Below are 18,666 nucleotides of genomic sequence, written 5' to 3'. Positions count from 1 at the left end.
TTTTTTCTTGGACTTATAAGCAAGATATATTTTAATTTATTCGGCGAGTCCTTTCTATATATATATATATATATATATATATATATATATATATATATATATATATATATATATATATATATATATATGTTGACTATAAACCTCATAAAACAACACCCTAGCATTCGAAAAGTACCATAGAGTACTTCACAATGTGTGTGTGTGTGTGTGTGTAACATCATTTTAAATATCCGAGTCTTACAAGAAAATCTAAGATATATTGAGAACTGCATTCGGATTCAATATACGTCAATGTAGGCCTGTTGTCAAATTGTATGATGAAACCAGTGATACCAATTAAGCCGCATTCTTAATAAAATAAACACTAGTGATTGGTTTGAGGCTCTTTTGGAATATTTACTTGGAGTAAGGTACCGCTTATTTTTCCATGAATTGTGTACAAAGACCGAAAATAAGTACTCACCTGGCTGCCTCGTTTTGCCAAAGAGTTGCGTTCCGATCCGGAACGGAATATAAACATTTACAACTGATCGCGCAACGAACTATTCAATATTTAACCCGTAGTATACCACATAGGTACAAGTTTGCTAGGAAACTGAACACAGAGGGGCTGCATAACCTTAGCAATATTTGTTTCGGACAACGAATATACTGATAAGACACAAAATACAAGGGATACAAATGAATGGTGTTGTGGGTGTGATCCTTTCATTTCTCAAGTCTTTTTTTAACTAAGGTGTTAATGGCATTGTTTGTGCTACTATTTTGAATTCAGGTTAACTTTGACAAGATTGGAAAGAAAACGTGAATCGTAAGAAGAAAGCATTAGTCTATGTGTGATGCAAAGGCGTGATTCCCATTTATATAAAACCAAGCAGATAACAAATTAGACAAAAGACTTGTAAAGCAGTGGATTGCCTTTTTTTCCTATCGATCTATATGATATTTTCCCGGGGTTAATCAAAACTGTAAGGAACGTTTAACTGAAATATCACAAATCAGACTCATAATGTACCAAAATAAGTCAAGCACATGTATTACTCGTAGGCACATAGATTACCATTAAATTACACTGGCACACGGTTGCAAATACCGTGCTGATGGAATCTTTCATATAATTCATGGAAACTGTTCATCAACACTTTCACAAAATCATCGCGGGAAAAAAGAAAAACTTCTGTAAATAGAAGTCAATACTTCCCCTGTACCTTACTGCCCCTTTACCAGCTGCTGTTGATTAAGGTTCTACAAGAAACATTACGCTGCGAGGCGATAAATGTTATCAAGAATTTCTCGATGCATGCTTCCACTGATGTTTATATGAAAGTGCGAGAAATTGTATATAAAGCGCAGGTGTTGTCCCGTAGGTCTTCTGCACATTACCATGGCGTCAGAACCATTTTCTTCAGAAATTAAAAAAAAAAAATGTTCATATCTGACACAGATTATGAGAGAGTCTGGCATCTTAAGTGTTTTGCTAGCTCGAGAAATACACATTATTTCATATATCAGTACACCTCATTTTTTGGCAACTGCGTCGAACTCAAGCGATAACAACGAAGCTTCAACGTGACTTCTTTAATTGCTAATTGCTTGCAGTGTTTTCAATGAACCAATTATTTCTTATTAAGTAAGACGATTAATTTACTTCTTTTACTTTCTAATTCATGCCTTTAGTACAGCTTTGCCATTATTGTGCGGTGATGGGAAAATCACTGCGGAGATCTTGATGATATATTGAACGTTGTTGTTTTATAAAACAAAATCTGTTCATTTGGTGTATCTGATACAATAATAGCAAGTAAAATCAACCATATCTAACATGTTTTTGACAGCTATCGTCAAGTCAATATTTTTTGGGGGGATGGAGGGGGATTGGAAGTGCGAGCAAATTGAACTTGCATTTTTCATGTATTTTCTTTTGGTCTTAGACTAAGGTTAAGGTTTCATTTGTTAAATATTGAAAGAAAGAGGGTATTTAAGATGGAAAGGGACACAGACAACTGTCAAACAAAATGGAGTTGGAAAGTATATTAACAATATAACTCAGTAACAGCCTAGAAAATGTTAAGGTGCTTCAGTAACATGTAGGTGTAATACGAAAAACTGTGACATGTATTACTTTGAAATTACACCCAAAACATGTGTAGCAATGTAGTAAAGAACCGGACGTACGAAGTGTAGCTCATTTTCAATTGATCAAGCAGACATTTGCTGTTACAGAGAACTTTAGAATAATATTCAGTGTGTAATTTACTGCAATGTAGGACATATTGTTTTATTCAACGATAGGGATGTCGTTCTTTCTTTGTTTTTTTTTTTTTGTTTTTGTTTTTTTTTTCCTTTTCTTCGCTTTATTAGTTTTAATGTATGATTTGTTTATTTATGCTCACAGATATAATGGTCACAATAGGTCACACTACTAATAAAGTTCACATATTTTACGAAACAATCTATATCTAATAGGTGCTATTATAAATCTTCATTCAAAACATATTTTGCCTGTGTAGGTAACTTTCTCCATTTTTTTTTTGTATATGGACATGCGACCCGATCCCCCATTTAGGCCTGTTCTCCAAACCTTACATTGCATCAGTAAGTTTTATTATTATTATTATTATTATTATTATTATTAATGGATAATTGAATGAACATCTAAGATTAGGTCAATAATTTATCACATCGGATTTATCACCACCAGCTATGTTATGGCTAGAACCAGGGGCATGGTTAAATAATTCCATATACACCTTAACATGTATTTTTGTACTTAAGACTGTGTCGATTAAAGTCACACATGTGTTTATACCTGCAAAGGAACGTGAATTTAAAAGTACAGTAGCACATTATTTTGGGAACTGAGGCAGCAAGTCCCCATCAAAAATACTCTTCCCAAGATTCTCTCTCTCTCTCTCTCTCTCTCTCTCTCTCATCCATCCTTTACATCCACCACTCCTCCACCGCTCTCGCCTCTCCGTATTATTGTCTTCTGTTCTGTGTAGGTTTAGTGCAGCTGTTGACAGTTGCTGATATGGTGTTCACCCTGAGACATCAAAAGCCACAAAATAGTAGATGATTACTGGGGCAAAATGTTCAGTTATGTTTATTTCAATTTAAACAAAACCATGTATCACTTGAAATTTTATGTTTGTGAAGATACTATAGTATTTTTTTAGAAATATATGAAAACAGATTCATTTTCTAATTAAACAGACTATCATAACCCAAACCTTGGGAGGATTTTCCTGTATTTTGCTTGATGATTGATTGATTGTTTGATGAATATTGATTTTCAGGCGAAATTCATTGTAAGGCTATACAAAAAATTTGAGCACTCCTTAATGGTTGCAAGATATGCCGTCCCAAATTAATACAATTATTCATTTCCAAGACAAGACCGTTATATTTCAGCAATGTTTTTTTGTGCTTTTGTTTTTGTTTGTTAATACAGGTGCTAATGATGCTCTAATGCACGCTAACGGTGCTAGTTTAATATTCAAATATCTGAAAACGTCAATATCGGTAAATTACTGCCAACGTTATTGTTTACGGCTGTTTACGGCCGTTATGTTGTATGTAACAAAGAATGGCACGAAATATACCTAACTAGCACACAGAATTCTATCTGTAATTGCAATTCAGTATGTGTCTTAAATTTAGATAAATATTTTCCAGAGAGCTAATAAAAACGCTACTGATATTTTATCTGGCAAGCTGCGATTACAACGCATGTCAGCCAGCTAAGATAAGTCGTCATTCCGACAACCGAGATTTTCACTTTTCACCCGTATGGAACGATGATAACTAGCAGCGGTCATTTTGACACGCACGATATTGGTTATCTGCACAGATCTGCTCACTAGGCTTGCCTATCACTTATTTCAACAGTTAAGAGGGTCTTATTTTTCCTTTTTTTAAAAGAGTGGATAAATTCTAATGCAAATGAATAACTCAAAAAATTACCATGAAGGTATCGGGGATCAAGAGTAAAGTTCATTATTAGATATCAGCATGTTCGATCGATTTACGTCAGTGTATAGAAATTGACCGACTCGGAGTTCGACAACAAATTTCCCTTTATATACATTGGCTGGATCATTCAAATGATCTTGACTGAGTTATAACATGGTTAATAAAATATATTAATAATCTTTCAGCTGGATTAAATGTTGCTCCTTAGCCACATAAAAGTTATTACGGGGGGGGGGGGGAATAGGGATTCAAGTTTGAGATGCAGCGAGTTATAACTTGTTCATTAATTATGAAGAAAACGTGCATAGATACGATAAGCAATAGAATGGGTTTTGCGTTTGAAAAAACCCCACAAAAAACAACCTCTTCCTTTTCTCAATGAACATAACCTAAAAGTACAGTTATTAGCATGTGGGGTCCGCGAAATGTTTTGAAAAGTTAAGACGGAGTCCTAATGCTCGAAAATGTTGTAACCATTATCATATAATGTTATACACTATGTGCGTCAGTTGTATGTTTAGCCACACTGACGCTGGTGTAAGCTACATGATCTAAACCCATACAGGATTTTATATATGATATTTTACTGATTTTCTGCGTATTTGTCAACGGCGTGGCTTGGTGGAAGATCCTATGGAAACATTACGTTGGTTGTACAGGCTAACAGGCTATTATCTTTTCTACAGTTGTCAAAGCTACCGTGATGACTTTCTTTATCTGGTTTCTTTATATTTTTCCATTTTATTTGTAGCTCAAAACCCAATAAATTCTCAGAGACACGCACACTTTATGCTGTTATATTACCAAAATGAAATATCTTACATATTTAGCTTTGATCAAACAAAATTGCACTCGCATTTTTGTCTTCTTCCACAAATGGCAACTCCAGATAACGCGGCACTTCCTTCCATCACATAAATCCCCACAGAACATCAAAATCTGTGTACTCACTATAAAATATCTTCTTGAAGATTTAAACAGATGCACTAAAGATAACGATTTAGCGTCTCGTGAATGACCGTATCGGGATGAATGTGCAACTAGCAAGCTTTAGAATTTTAAAGCCAACATGTCGAGAGCTATCTTAATTGACCCGCTCGGTCCCGGGAGTTTGAAAACATGTTTATCGGTTTCAACTCAGCCGCGAATCCGAAAAGGCAATTACACCGTATTACCTCTTATCTGATGCTTGAAGAACTCGGGAATTTAAAAGATAACTACGGTCTATATCTCGTATCAGTAAAGTGAATTTTACTAGGAAAGCGTCAATCATGGCTAACATACGCGACAACCTGTAAGTTGTTTTACGGGATTTTTTTTTTTTTTTTGATCTTGTAATCGGTGTAATGTTAAACATTGTACAGATGTATTCTTGTTTAGGATAGCAAAAATGCAAGTAGACTGAAATGACATTAATATAATCTGATGCAATAGCAAGATCAGAGATTACAAAGGCTTTGTTTAATATAGAAGTCATTCACCGGATCAATCATTCAATCAAAACGAGTTTTCTCGTTGATTATGTGTTCAAAGAAATATTTACGGGTATAAAACTCCAGAAAACCGAATTAAATTTCGTCATTGATTGGGTCTTGGATAACTTAGTGTTTTTTTCTCATTGTTATGTTTCCATCTTCTTTTCAGGTCGTCTCTGGTACGGTTAATATGCGGACTGTACGCTCTTCTCATCATCGTTCTTAGCACTGTCTTCGCTACAGCTACCTCACTCACCGCCAAGGAGAGACAGCATCTTTACTACCTAGAGGTACATGCCTTTTCTGCTTTTGTTTTTAGTTCTTCTTTTATTAAAAGTTATTATCCCATTGTTTCTCTCCATAAAATAATATGCTGTATTTGTTTATTACTGTGAAGAATTCTTTTTATCATACGATTAATGCCATATCATCTTCATATTTACAACACGTTGAAAACATATAATCCCGTCATTTGTGTCATTCTGTCATGTAAAGCAAAAGAGTAGTGACTGGATTCCGAATGAATTTCCAAGTCTTTTCCCTACACTATGTCGCTGTTCGTCAAATAAAGTCGTACCTTTGTGCCCATTCCAAATTAAATTAACGAAACGAGTCAAATAATTTCATTTACTCTCCAAGACTGGCAAAAGTATAAAATTTTAATTATTCGCATCGCTTCATGAATTTTGTTTGTAAATAATACGCACGAACGATACTCTTTTATTTCAGTATGAAAAAATCATCTTATCCTCAAAACTTACAGCAAACAGCAACATATGTATCAACTGGAAAAAAAAGTATTTTCAAAAATGACCCATGCGCAAAAAACATCTATCCAAAAAGCAATATATAGCCTAATTTTTCTTTAGGTAGTCTATCCCAAACAAGTGGAAATTCTTATATTTTGGCAAGATGTCTCTACGATTTGTTTCCGTTTTGTTCATATAGTTGTAGCTCGTTTAATATCGTAATCGTTAACAACTTCTCTTACGATATTATCAACTGATTTATTGCAAACAAATTTATAAAATATATTTTCAATTTTGATTCGAATTGTTTATAACGATGGTAAGAATAAAAGAAGGTGGCTTTATTTTCATTATCATCATCATCAGTCTCATGACCTAGTGTGGTCGTCGAGGCACTGTGCTGCTGAACATCTAACCAGTTCCCTCCACTTGTCTCGATCATGTGCCAATGCCTGTGTCTCCGCAAAACTTTTCCTGGTCCATTCTGTGATGTTGTCAGTCCACTTTTTTCTCTGTCTACCTCTCCTTCTGCCACCCTGGACGCTGCCCTGCAGGACTGTTGTGGATCGACTGTTGGCTCTAGTGACAGATACTGCTAAATATGTTACAGCTGTGATTCTACCACATTTTTTATTTCTTTAATTTGATCTTAATAATTTATTTGTTTTAAACTTAACTGAATACTTTAACCCAGTAATTCAATTCACTGTCTCCCCAAATCTATTTGATAACTCTGACGTAAACGATCCTCACTTCCGACCTTACTTGCAAATCAGACGCTAAGTCCAGGACATGTAGAAAAATAAAATAAAAGATCAAGGAAACATTTCAAGGATTAACTATTCCTATCCAAAGTAGGAAATGACATCATCAGCATATTGAAAGATCAAACAGTCTTTATTATTAATTCGTATTCCTGGAATATCTTGACTTCATATTACCATGTGTGCCAGTATATCTGCAAAAACGTGTGTGTGTGTGTGTGTGTGTGTGTGTGTGTGTTGTATTTTTGACGTAGCTTTAAAAATTTTAAGTCATATCGCTAGGATGTCTGCAGTGTGGCAGTTTATCGTGATGTCTAGCACTGGGGCATCATGCCGCAGATATGTAGCATGACGTCCCACCCAGTCACCTTATCCTGACACCATGCCGATCAGTCCTAACCTCTTAATGCCAAGCGAGGCAGGTGTTAGTACCATTTGTGTAAGTCTTTGGTATGACTCAGCCGGGGATCGAACCCATGACCTGCCGCATCCGAGGCGAACACTCAAATCACTAGGCCACCGGAACGGTCTCTGCATAAAGAATAAAAATAAATGAGATGAGGGATCTCCTTGCCTACATCCTCTTTCTATGTAAAACCAAGATATATATAGTTATTTTCATTAACAGAGGCTTTGATATTGTTATACAACGCTAATATTCAGTTTATAACGAACTCACCCTAACTGAAAACATTTTTAATATAGGACAAAGGAACCGAACCAAATGCCTTGTCAACGTTAATGTAATGCTAATAAACTTATAGTTTTGTGTTTTGCAGCGTAACATATTTAATCATATAATGGTCTGATCTTTTCCTCAATACATCTGCTATTAATAAAATCAGTCTGTTCCTCGTTTATAAGGTGTGATAAGATGTTTTTCACTCAATTAGCATTACAAGCAGGGGCTATTTTAAATGATGCATTAAACAGTGTTATTGCTCTTCTGTTCTTAAGATATTGCTTTGGTTTCTCGCCTTGCCGCATACAAGTAAGTATTCCCTTTTTCTGTGTTAACCATAGTTTATGGATGTGATAAGAACATGACATAAATGTTCCAAACAATCTTATAAAAAAGTGGCGAAACTTTCTGAACATGGACTGTTATTGTTTACCATCTGTTTGAAGCATCTTAGTGCTTCCTTGCATGACATGGGTCCTTCTCCAAGTTATCTGGTTTTGGTATATCCACATTCATATTATTGAAACTTTCATTTAAACTGATGGAGCCTATTTTCCTGTAGTTGTAAAAATGCTCAAAATAGTTTAAAGTTTCTTGTATTATTTCCTTTCTAGTTATTGTCTGTGACCCGTCATCCATTATTAACATAGATAAAATTTACTAACATAATATCTTTTCTTAAGGGTACAGAATTAGTAACCTTTTCTTCATGAACCCATTGTTTTAATGTTATCCAATTTGTCGTCTATGGCAGAAGAACTAGTTTTATCCGTTATTTCTAACAGTAATGCTTCAAAACACAATTGATAATTATTCACAAGTGGAATTTCACATTTATCATGTGAAATCTCAAGTGGGTTTTCAGTATATTGTTCTACAACATGCGCAGTTTGTTTAACTGGTTGTACATATTCTGCATTTTTCAATAAAGAATTATTAAACTAACAAAAACCTTTTCTCTTTGGAATTTGTTTTAGAATTCAAATTTAATAGATAACATAGGGTGGTCTTTTCTGTAATCAGGTTCGATCAAAGCTTCCTTAACATCCACTAAAAGATGTCTAATCTAGTTCATTTTACAGGGTTTGTAGTTCTCCGTGTATACTTTTTAGTATCCATGTTCAATTCCCTCCAAATATCAGATCAAATCCATAACATGATCAAGGATTATTGCATTAGGTGTATGAAGAAAATCATAGAGTCTGAATGTAAAATGTGGCTAATCGAACAATCTACCTACATATTACAAAAGAAAAAAACAAACGATTACCTGCAAAAAAGTTTGTGAGTCATGTGATTGAGCCATGACCAGCAAACACTGTTCATGTGCAATGATATAAAATAATTTAACATTGGACATACATATAAGTTGATAGGATTTTTACGTCTTTTCTAAATATCCTTGGGTTGAGGGAATACATATAATGAAGATTACATTCAAAGTGATTTTCAGAGAAATCTACAATGAAGAAAACCCCCAAAACACAAGATATACAGTATGATGATGGTGTTTTACAGCTCAGAAATTAAGGATTTACTACAAAAGAAAGTACTGCATACTTTTCAAATTAGTCAAACTTAAAAGCTTCTGTAGCCGAAATGTTGACAAGAACCTCAAAGACTTGAATGTGGAAGTATTTTAACAAAGCCAACGGAATGAGTTAATAACACTCATTACAGATCAATAGATATTGCTCTGGTTGAAGCATTCAAAGAAAGCAGTTCAAAAGTATAATCGGTTACTGAATGCGATAGATGTAGGAGAAATAACGCATGTGAGAATGACGGAGTTAAAACATGTATATACTGTGTACGGATTTTATGCTTAGCGCAAAACTAGTGGGGGGGGGATTATATCCAGAAGCATCACCTTTAAACAAGAATGTTGATTCAGTTCTCAAATATATTTCAACTTACTGAATGTCATTGAAAGAAAGTGTATCAGTTATGTTAATGACAACATCAATTATACACTTTCCTGGATACAAATTTGTACCATATTCAATTTTAACACATCTGTGTTACTTCCGTTACAAAGAACTACCACAACCGTAATCACAGTAAATCAATACCAGAAGAGTGTTCCAAATTGATGGGGTAAAATCTGAAACACCTGTATGTTAATATAAGTATTATGAAGCTTTATTGTTTCCAAACTTTCATGTTAAATCCAGATGGAACTGAAAGTAAACTTCTAAAATAAATGGCATAAGTATAACCTGAGATACGCTCGTCACTGGAGTAGTGCACAAGTAAATGTGTCGAAAAAATAGCAAGACGTTTTGAACGAACAAAGTGCCACAGACAACGTGCAGGGCTGCAACAAGTTGACAATAATACAAACGAAACAGTGAAAACTGATAATTGATATGGATAAATCAAAAACAGAGTTACAGCGATGTAAGTAACGTGGTATTTCAAAGATTGAAATAATAGGATGGGGAGCGAGTTCAGTAAAGAGTTACATACGAATGTCGATATATAATAAATTGAGGTCAGATATATCATCACAGACAAAGCCAATTTTAATTACAACTTATTGGTACACATTGTTCCGCACATTCATTGTTTCAATAACACATAGGCACACATGATTGTTGTATGATCAAAATATTTGGTTTGCAAATATTTTGTCGGACATATAGAGGCTCACGATTTGGGAGGAAAACACATAACAAACAAAAAATACAAATAGACTAGCACTAAACCCTACCATTGTACTGAGCTTCGGGTTAAGGCAGTAAACTGGTCAAGCAACTCTAACCAAGATAACATAGTTCATCTAAGAGACAAAGTTTAACCAAAAACAATCGAAAAAAAAAAGCAATCATTATTGGTGATTTGTGTGCCAGAATAGCATAAAGATGGACAATAAGTTTTGGATTTTTTTTTTTTTTTTTTTTTTTTTGGCTGCTTCCAAACGTAGCTATAGAACAGGTATTGTTGAATATTGGTTAACATTGTCAGTGGATGAAATGAACTATATGACAGATAAAAAGGAACATACTAGCTAGGCTTATTTCTTTCTGTAAGATAGCAATGGTCTGATTGATGAATAATGTGTTGCAGGGTTGAATCAAAGGATCAGGAGTTATGTAATTTTCATCTCAGGTATACAAGTTGGCATTTAAGTCTATCCTAACAAGTTTGTCTACACTATTAAAGATTCTACACCAAAAAAAATGTTCATGCGGATATTCATTTTAGGAACGCGATGTTATGAGACAGAATAAAATATTGCGAAAAATGCCAAGCCATATATCATAACCATACTTGAAATTGAATGTGATGATGGCAATGGCATCTTTTGAGTGATTTGTATTAATTAAACCTAAGTTATAAAACACATGATTACCACTCTAAAGTCTACACCAAAGCTCTCTTTTATACATAGTTATACCCCCAAGCCGTTGTCACTCACCGACTAGGCTTGTTTCGTTTGGGGGGGGGGGGGGAATGAGCGCTCACTAATGTCAAAGAAGTCTACATGGGACTTCAAAAATGAACGAGACAAAATTGATCTGGTTCCAGATCGATTGTGTATGTTAAAGCAAACGCAAGAAGTAGCATTGAGAGTTCCATTCGGTGTAGATGTGTCTGCAGCTCGATGAGTTTAGCTGGAATAGTTACAGCAATGGATTCTTTCGCTATTGCAGGTGTTTGTACAACATGTGTGGCTATTGTTGTAAATCCCATTAAGGAGAAATTGAATTGCAATAAAGTTTTAAAACATGATAAAATATACACGTGTGAATTTTTTTAAGTTAATCACTTCTTATGATCTGTTATCCAATGCTATCTGTGATAGTGAAGGAGTTTACTTTCATCGTTTACATACAATCGCACACACACACACACACACACAGAGTTACCTATTGACATGGAATTAAAACTTATTTTGAAAAAATTGAATGAACTAAAAGAAAAATATACTTTCATAAATGAATCTAATTTGACAAGAAAAATATCTTAAGTATAGTTATTTCAATCTTACCTATACAAAGAATGTGTTTGTATGAATACGCATGGTTTGCTCTTTAGGTACTAATATTAGGAAATGTATATTGAAATGTAAGCGATCAGTGAGAAAAATTATATTAAATAAACGAATTGATAACAAAAAGGAAAACTTTACATTCGTTTAAGAAAGAAAAAGATCGTATTGTTGGTTACCACAGGGTTTTTGATAAACGTTTCCTACATTAATACCGGATATATTTCATCTTGTAGTGCAAAGTTGCCCGTAAGTCAGCACAGCATTCTTAAATATTACAGGCTGGTTCAGACCATAGCTGGTTCGGGCCAGACTTATTCGGACAAAGTTACGGGCTGATTAATATCAAAAGCCAAGGAGATACAAACCATATATGATATTTTGCTAATGCTGTGTTTCATATTATGTATCAATGTGGCATTTACTATTGTTAAATACAATGGTTCTAAATATTTCAAAGTACCTTGAGTAGTTCACAACCACATTTAAGTAAATAAAACCCGTATTTTATGTGAGATAATGGTGCTGTTATGTACACAAAATCAGATCATGTAAGACTGTTTATCTTGCATTGCCAATTTAATAGTGGAAAATGTTGAAACATCTGATTCACCTTGGTGCAAAACTTTTAATAATTCACGTTCGTTCATGAAGAAATAATACAATAATACCCTTTTTTTTGTAAATTGACGCCACCATTACTGTATCCATAGGCTCATCATATAAAAATAAGCGACTTAAGAGAGTGATTATGATTGGATGACATAATATTACATTACATTTGTGACTGTTTTACCCTACCTAACCACAAATCAAGTCCGTTTCCATATTGCATAAGAGCGGGTCTCTCATTGTTGGCAAGGTTACATGGGGAAATAACTTCATAAAGACGCGAACACGACAAATCAGATAACTGCGGTAAAAATAGTTTTCAGTGCCAGAAAGGTAATGCAGTTTCCATTTATTTCCACATATTTCTTCAAGCTCAGAACGTGCTGTCTTTCTTGCAGCAAATGCATCTTCTGTAGACACACACAATCGGTTGTCGGATGGTTTGATGTAAATTACTGTTGTTTCAATTTGAGAATATAGGGATATGTTTGTCTGAATAGGAATGAAAACCAACTATTTCAATTATTTCAACAACCAGTTAAAAAAACGAGGACTGTTTAAATGACTGCTGGTTTTTACAAACCTTGGCGTGTATATGAATGAAGCCAAAGAGAGAATGATCGAAAATGGGGACAACTGGGAAAATATTAGTTCTAAATGCTAAGAAAAATCCCAAAAGTTAACGTTGCTTCACGTAGCAATTGCAAAATGTATATTAACCAATTACATTGGTAGGACTGAGTTGTGATTTAAGCTTTCACAAAGGGACTGTGCAGACATTTTTTGATATGATTAAATCTGTAGATTTTGAAACCTCGGAATTTTTTACATTTATCTCTATCAAATCAGTAACACAAACTATTCATTGCTAATTATTCTACATTGTTTTAAAAAATATAATTGTTTGAAATGACCTTTAACTATTGGCGCCCACATAATTATGTTGGGGGGGGGGAAGGGGCAAACGTATGGTGGTCAACAATTATGTCTTAGGATGTAGGTAAAGATATGTTCAGAGGTGAAATTGGGGTGGGGGTGGGGGGCAAGTACACCCCTTTGCACTTATGTGCGGGGGCCAATCACCTTGCTAGACACTACTTGATAGTGAGTCACGTGCATGGTGTTGCATGACGAAATTTACATGCCAAGAGAGGTTTAATGACTATATCTCTTTTAAGGCAAGCCATTAAAGTGACTTTGATTTGTAGAATATATTCTTATATTTAGCTTTTGCATAAGTCATGAACATAATGTTTTGACATCAAATATATTAAATGATTGCCAGCACAAAGGTGACACCAACACCCATAAACTAGATAGCTCTATGATTCAGTGTGCCATCATTCCAAACCTGAAGATATAGCATCCATTCAATGCAAGCCTTGTAAGATTCTTGTCCTGTTTACTGGCGTTGGCATGTTTTTAGTGAGCGAAGTGAGCACAACGAAATACCTAATGTGTGATGTGAAGGACTGTATTTTTTGCAGATCTTCCTGGTGTATCTGTACGTGACATCCTTGCTGATCTTAACATACTTCCAACTCGTCATACTCCGTGGTGTAAAGGTCAAGGCCAGCTACTTTGAGACCAACATAAGGGTGACAGTTCGCCCTGACGGCAGCATTGCTAAATCTCCCACGGCTTCTCCCCACCCTAACCGCCACTTTGCACTTCCTGAAGAAGAACAACCTCTAGATAACGGAAAAGAGGAGCAAATTTCCATATCAAGCCGGCACAGTCAGCTCGTGCTGCCAGCAGATGGCAGCGTTGCGCACGTGGGAGAGGGCATCAATTTTTACCTTAGGCTGGGCGCTTTAGGCAAGTGATTTATTTTCTATTTTAGAAACATAATCTAGGGTTAAATAACAAATAAGGTATATGGTGTTACGAATTCAAATCAGTCAGTGTATACCTTTGATCGGCAATGTAAAGATCAAGGAAAACTGGAGTATGGAATAAAGTGATGTAACAAGAATTAAAAAAAATGTCACTTTTTTAATAATATATTGTTTTTCATATTTATTGACAATTAAATTACCCCAATACTTTTATCCAAAGCTTGCATATAGCTGACTGTAATTAAGAATAATTCTTAGATGTAATTTAACGTTTCTTAATATTTCAATACGAGATGTCAGAATACTTAGCTTGATACAAGATTTGAGAGCCACTATTACTGCTATTTATTTCCCGATTATAAGTTAGATGCTGTTAACTTGTGTTTTTACAGCTTTCGCGTTCGGCAGTGTGACACTGGATGGCTTCCACATCGCTTCCTATTTTGAGACCCTTGGCATGGAGTCCTGCAACAGCTCCATCTTCATTTTGGTCTATGCCATGCACCTCCTCTTCACTTTCTTCCAGACCTTCTTTCTTTTCAAGAACCACAAGGTAACTATTATGACTGGTAAGGCTTTTAAGCTTATGTGGAAGTGTACACGTATACACCATGTACATGATTTGTACCTAATTATATATAATGTACCTAAATGTACCCACTCCATTACTCAATCGAAACTGGGCATTCTTCCATTGGGCTTGCGCAAAAAAAAAAAAAAAAAATGATCTACGACAAACTGGAATGATATATCTATCCGAGATTCATAGTCTGTTAAACATTTTTCTTTAAATTTTTTTTATCTTTCTTATTCATTGATGGCAATTTTCTCACGTCAGTTACAGGCTGTAGATTATATTAACTACTGTTGGATAAGTCTCTAAGCAACAGCCTTTATTCTCCTTACTACTCACACTATTACAGATAGGATCAAGCATCTTACCAAAAGCCACAACTTATAGGTTTCCTGAAATATAGCAAGTTTTAAATCCTTTCACGTCCTGTGTTTTGTAACCGATTATATATATATATATATATATATATATATATATATATATATATATATATATATATATATATATATATATATATATATATATATATATATATATATATATATATATATTTATATATATATATATATATATATATATATATATATATATATATATATATATATATATATATATATATATATATATATATATTAAAAATAACATGGCAGTTAAATTGCTGTTATAAAGCAAATTGATATACCAATACTATTGGTATATCAAATTGTGATCCGCCCATGGCGCAATAATACGAATATATAAACATTCTTTCAACTGCAGACAGACAGATCAATGGTGAATTTCTACTCATTCCTTAATGAATGATGACAAGTATTAATAGTCCCTGTTTTCTAATGAAATTAAAATGGTACACAATTTCTTCCGAATCCATTCTTTTTCTACCCTCTTCCCTCTCGTGCGTAAGGGACAAAATAGGCTAAAATCTGGAGTGACAGAGAAAAACATATGGCGCTGGATGAAAACATTAAAACTGAAAATTTTACCAAGTAACCTACAGTAATCTGGTTCGTCGTAACGGTATGTTTACGCTTTCCTTGGGACACATACGTCAGTGCGTGAATGCCTGCCAGATTAGGTTCAGTGTACAAATAGTAAACCGTGTTTATAGTGCACTCCTTTCTTCATAAAAACCATATATCGTGTTTAAATCATGCGTGTGTCTTATATTGATTTAATAAATGTGAATAAAAATAGAAACTCAAAAGGAAAACAACCAACTTATCAATTTGCATATGTGATTGTGAAAAACAAGAAGAATCGTAAAACTATATTTTGTAGCGCATACACTACGACTCACAGGGATGTGAGTTCATTCACTCGGTCAATATACAGATGCCTGGATCATACTTCAAAGTGCAGATATATATATTTATATGTGATATAAATAACATATATATATATAGTATGCACGGTGTATCAATAATATACCACTCGTTGTATAATGTTCTCATAAAAGAAAACATGGCAAGCCTCGTTTCCTTTTAATGAAAAACTTGTACATCTCGTGGTATATCAATGACACACACACACACACACACACACACACACATATATATATATATATATATATATATATATATATATATATATATATATATATATATATATATATATATAAATATATATATATATATATATATATATATATATATATATATATATATATATATATATATATATATATATATATATATATATATATATATATATATATATATATGGTAACTTAGAACGATATTCTTAATTTATACTATTTGTATCTGTCATAGCCATCTGGATCATGATTCAACCTGTTATCACTAGTTTCGTTGTCGGAGTCAGTTCCTTTGTTCAGTGTTCAAGGAAGGTTAAGATACTCGTTATTTGCACATTACTGAAGCAACAACCTCTCTTCAGACTTGCAGAAGCATAAACGAACACTTTCATTATTTATTTACATTTAACCAAGACAAATGATTGCATATAGGTGTTATGGAATTACCGTACCCATGGGCAATACCAGGAATCTAAAGTGATAGTTCAAATCTTCTTTTCAGTTGGTGATTGACAAACAAAAAGCCCGTGTGCGTTTTGGTATGATGCATCTCATGGCAACTAACATCGCCGTTCTCCTCGTAACTATCATCACAGAAACTGCTGAAGACTATAGACTTAAGAACTACCAAGAAAACAAACCAGTTAATGTTTCAAAAGGTAAAAAAGGTGTTTTTTCTCAAACATGCTCCTTCATTTCTCGAGCAAAATGTGTGTGTATATATATGCATACATACATACATACATACGTACATACGGCAAAATGTGTTTGTGCTTCATATTTATGCAATATTTTGGTCTTAAATGTACTGGATTGAAGAGACGCATCCACACTTTTTAAATTACATATAATTTTGATAATGAAAATGTATGTTCATTTAAATTTTATTAATTAATTATAAAAATTGCATATTTTTACGAAATGGAAATGTGTATTAACCGTTTGAAGATTCGAACAAAACGAACAATATATGCAGGCATTCAGTTTAATATGTCATACCGTTTTCATTTGATGTATTTACATGAAAAGGTACTGTCAAGATCCCCTCTGTCAAGCAATCATGCCGCATAGGTGCTTAGCAGACAATATTGTAAATATCAAAACCGTTGAAGCAACTCCATGCCTTTGAATTTGAATTTTCTGCTTTCCTAGAGGTGACTGATCATAAGCAACTGTGGGAACATGTATTTGTTTATTCTAGATGCGGTAAAAAGCTGTTACGATGACCTTACTTTGGCCAGAACATCGTCTCCATACCTTTTCCCCTGCATAATCATCTACAGTATCATAGCTGCGGGTATTATTTACCGTCTGTACCAGTACATTGGCATGAAGATCAAACAGCGATGGCCTAGCCACACCTCCCTGACGAGTTCAGTGCCCCAAGGTAAATGTGATCACCTTCCAGAAGGCCCGTTGTGTGTTTTAAAGGCTATGGCGCTCATTAAGGCTGATTCCTTTACCGGTACAACACGTGTACCTTATAAACAATATTATATAGCAGTTGTATATTTACAGTGAAGGTAATATGCTGTAACAGCCGTAAATCGCGTTTCATGTATACAATATATCATAATTTTAAAGATATGTCTTAATATGTACATTATAAAAAAATTCTTGTGTGTCTTGCATATCTAATCAGATATCTCATAGTTTATCAAATATCTAATATAATGCATTTTGGTCTGATGAAGATTATAAAGTATCTTGTATAATTTATTACCTATCTTATAAAATGCATGAGATGTCTAATAAATTATATAAGATACCTTAATCAGCCCTTTTTACTATGAATAATATCTTGTACACTTAATCAGATATCTTCATATGATATCTTACATACTTTATAAGATATTAAGATAAGATTAAGATATCATTGACTGTATAACATATCTGAATTAAAACGGCATATTAAATATCTTGTAAAGTAGATATCTTGTACATAATATAAGATATCAAATAACGATAATATGATACATTAATGATACATTTTAATGTTATGGTTCATAAGACATCTCACAAAGTTCATAAAATATCCTAATAAATAGGATTATATGTTGTAAACAGTTCTGATATCTCATATTTTTTATAAGATATCTTATAAACTTTGCTTGATATATTAAATAAAATTTGTATTTAATATGTCTTATAAAGTAGATAAGATATCTTACAATGTTTAATAGATATTATATAAAATGTATGACATATCTTAACAAGTTTATAACACTGATGATACGACATTTCGGTGCATATAATTTATACTATTTAATGTGTAAATGACATGACATGGTCAGATTTGAAACCTTTTGCGCAGCTGAAAGCAAACATAGTTAACTTACTCCTTTACTGGTAACTTCATCTGATTTTACCTTTTCTTACTGGAAGTCCATAAGATTGTAGTCACTACTATGACGAGCCAAAGTATGACTTGCAGTTGTTCTTATTTTTTTATTTATTTATTGTTGTTTTTTT

At 33.7% G+C, this 18,666-nt stretch overlaps 1 protein-coding gene across 1 annotated transcript in view; it reads left to right on the top strand.

The window, feature by feature from the left end:
* The window catches only part of LOC149796547 (proton channel OtopLc-like), a 53,255-nt gene that overhangs the window by 30,612 nt on the left and 3,977 nt on the right, over nucleotides 1–18,666 (top strand). The window contains exons 2-6 of the mRNA XM_089961251.1: nucleotides 5,617–5,737; nucleotides 13,736–14,066; nucleotides 14,479–14,639; nucleotides 16,697–16,853; nucleotides 17,396–17,581. Of these exons, the coding sequence (XP_089817377.1) occupies nucleotides 5,617–5,737; nucleotides 13,736–14,066; nucleotides 14,479–14,639; nucleotides 16,697–16,853; nucleotides 17,396–17,581 (956 nt within the window). The remainder of the gene's footprint in view (nucleotides 1–5,616; nucleotides 5,738–13,735; nucleotides 14,067–14,478; nucleotides 14,640–16,696; nucleotides 16,854–17,395; nucleotides 17,582–18,666) is intronic.

Source organism: Sinohyriopsis cumingii, chromosome 6, assembly GCF_028554795.1.
Source record: "Sinohyriopsis cumingii isolate HCF-2022 chromosome 6, ASM2855479v2, whole genome shotgun sequence".
NCBI classification, from domain to species: Eukaryota; Metazoa; Mollusca; class Bivalvia; order Unionida; family Unionidae; genus Sinohyriopsis; species Sinohyriopsis cumingii.
This window is presented reverse-complemented; position numbering and strand designations above follow the sequence as displayed.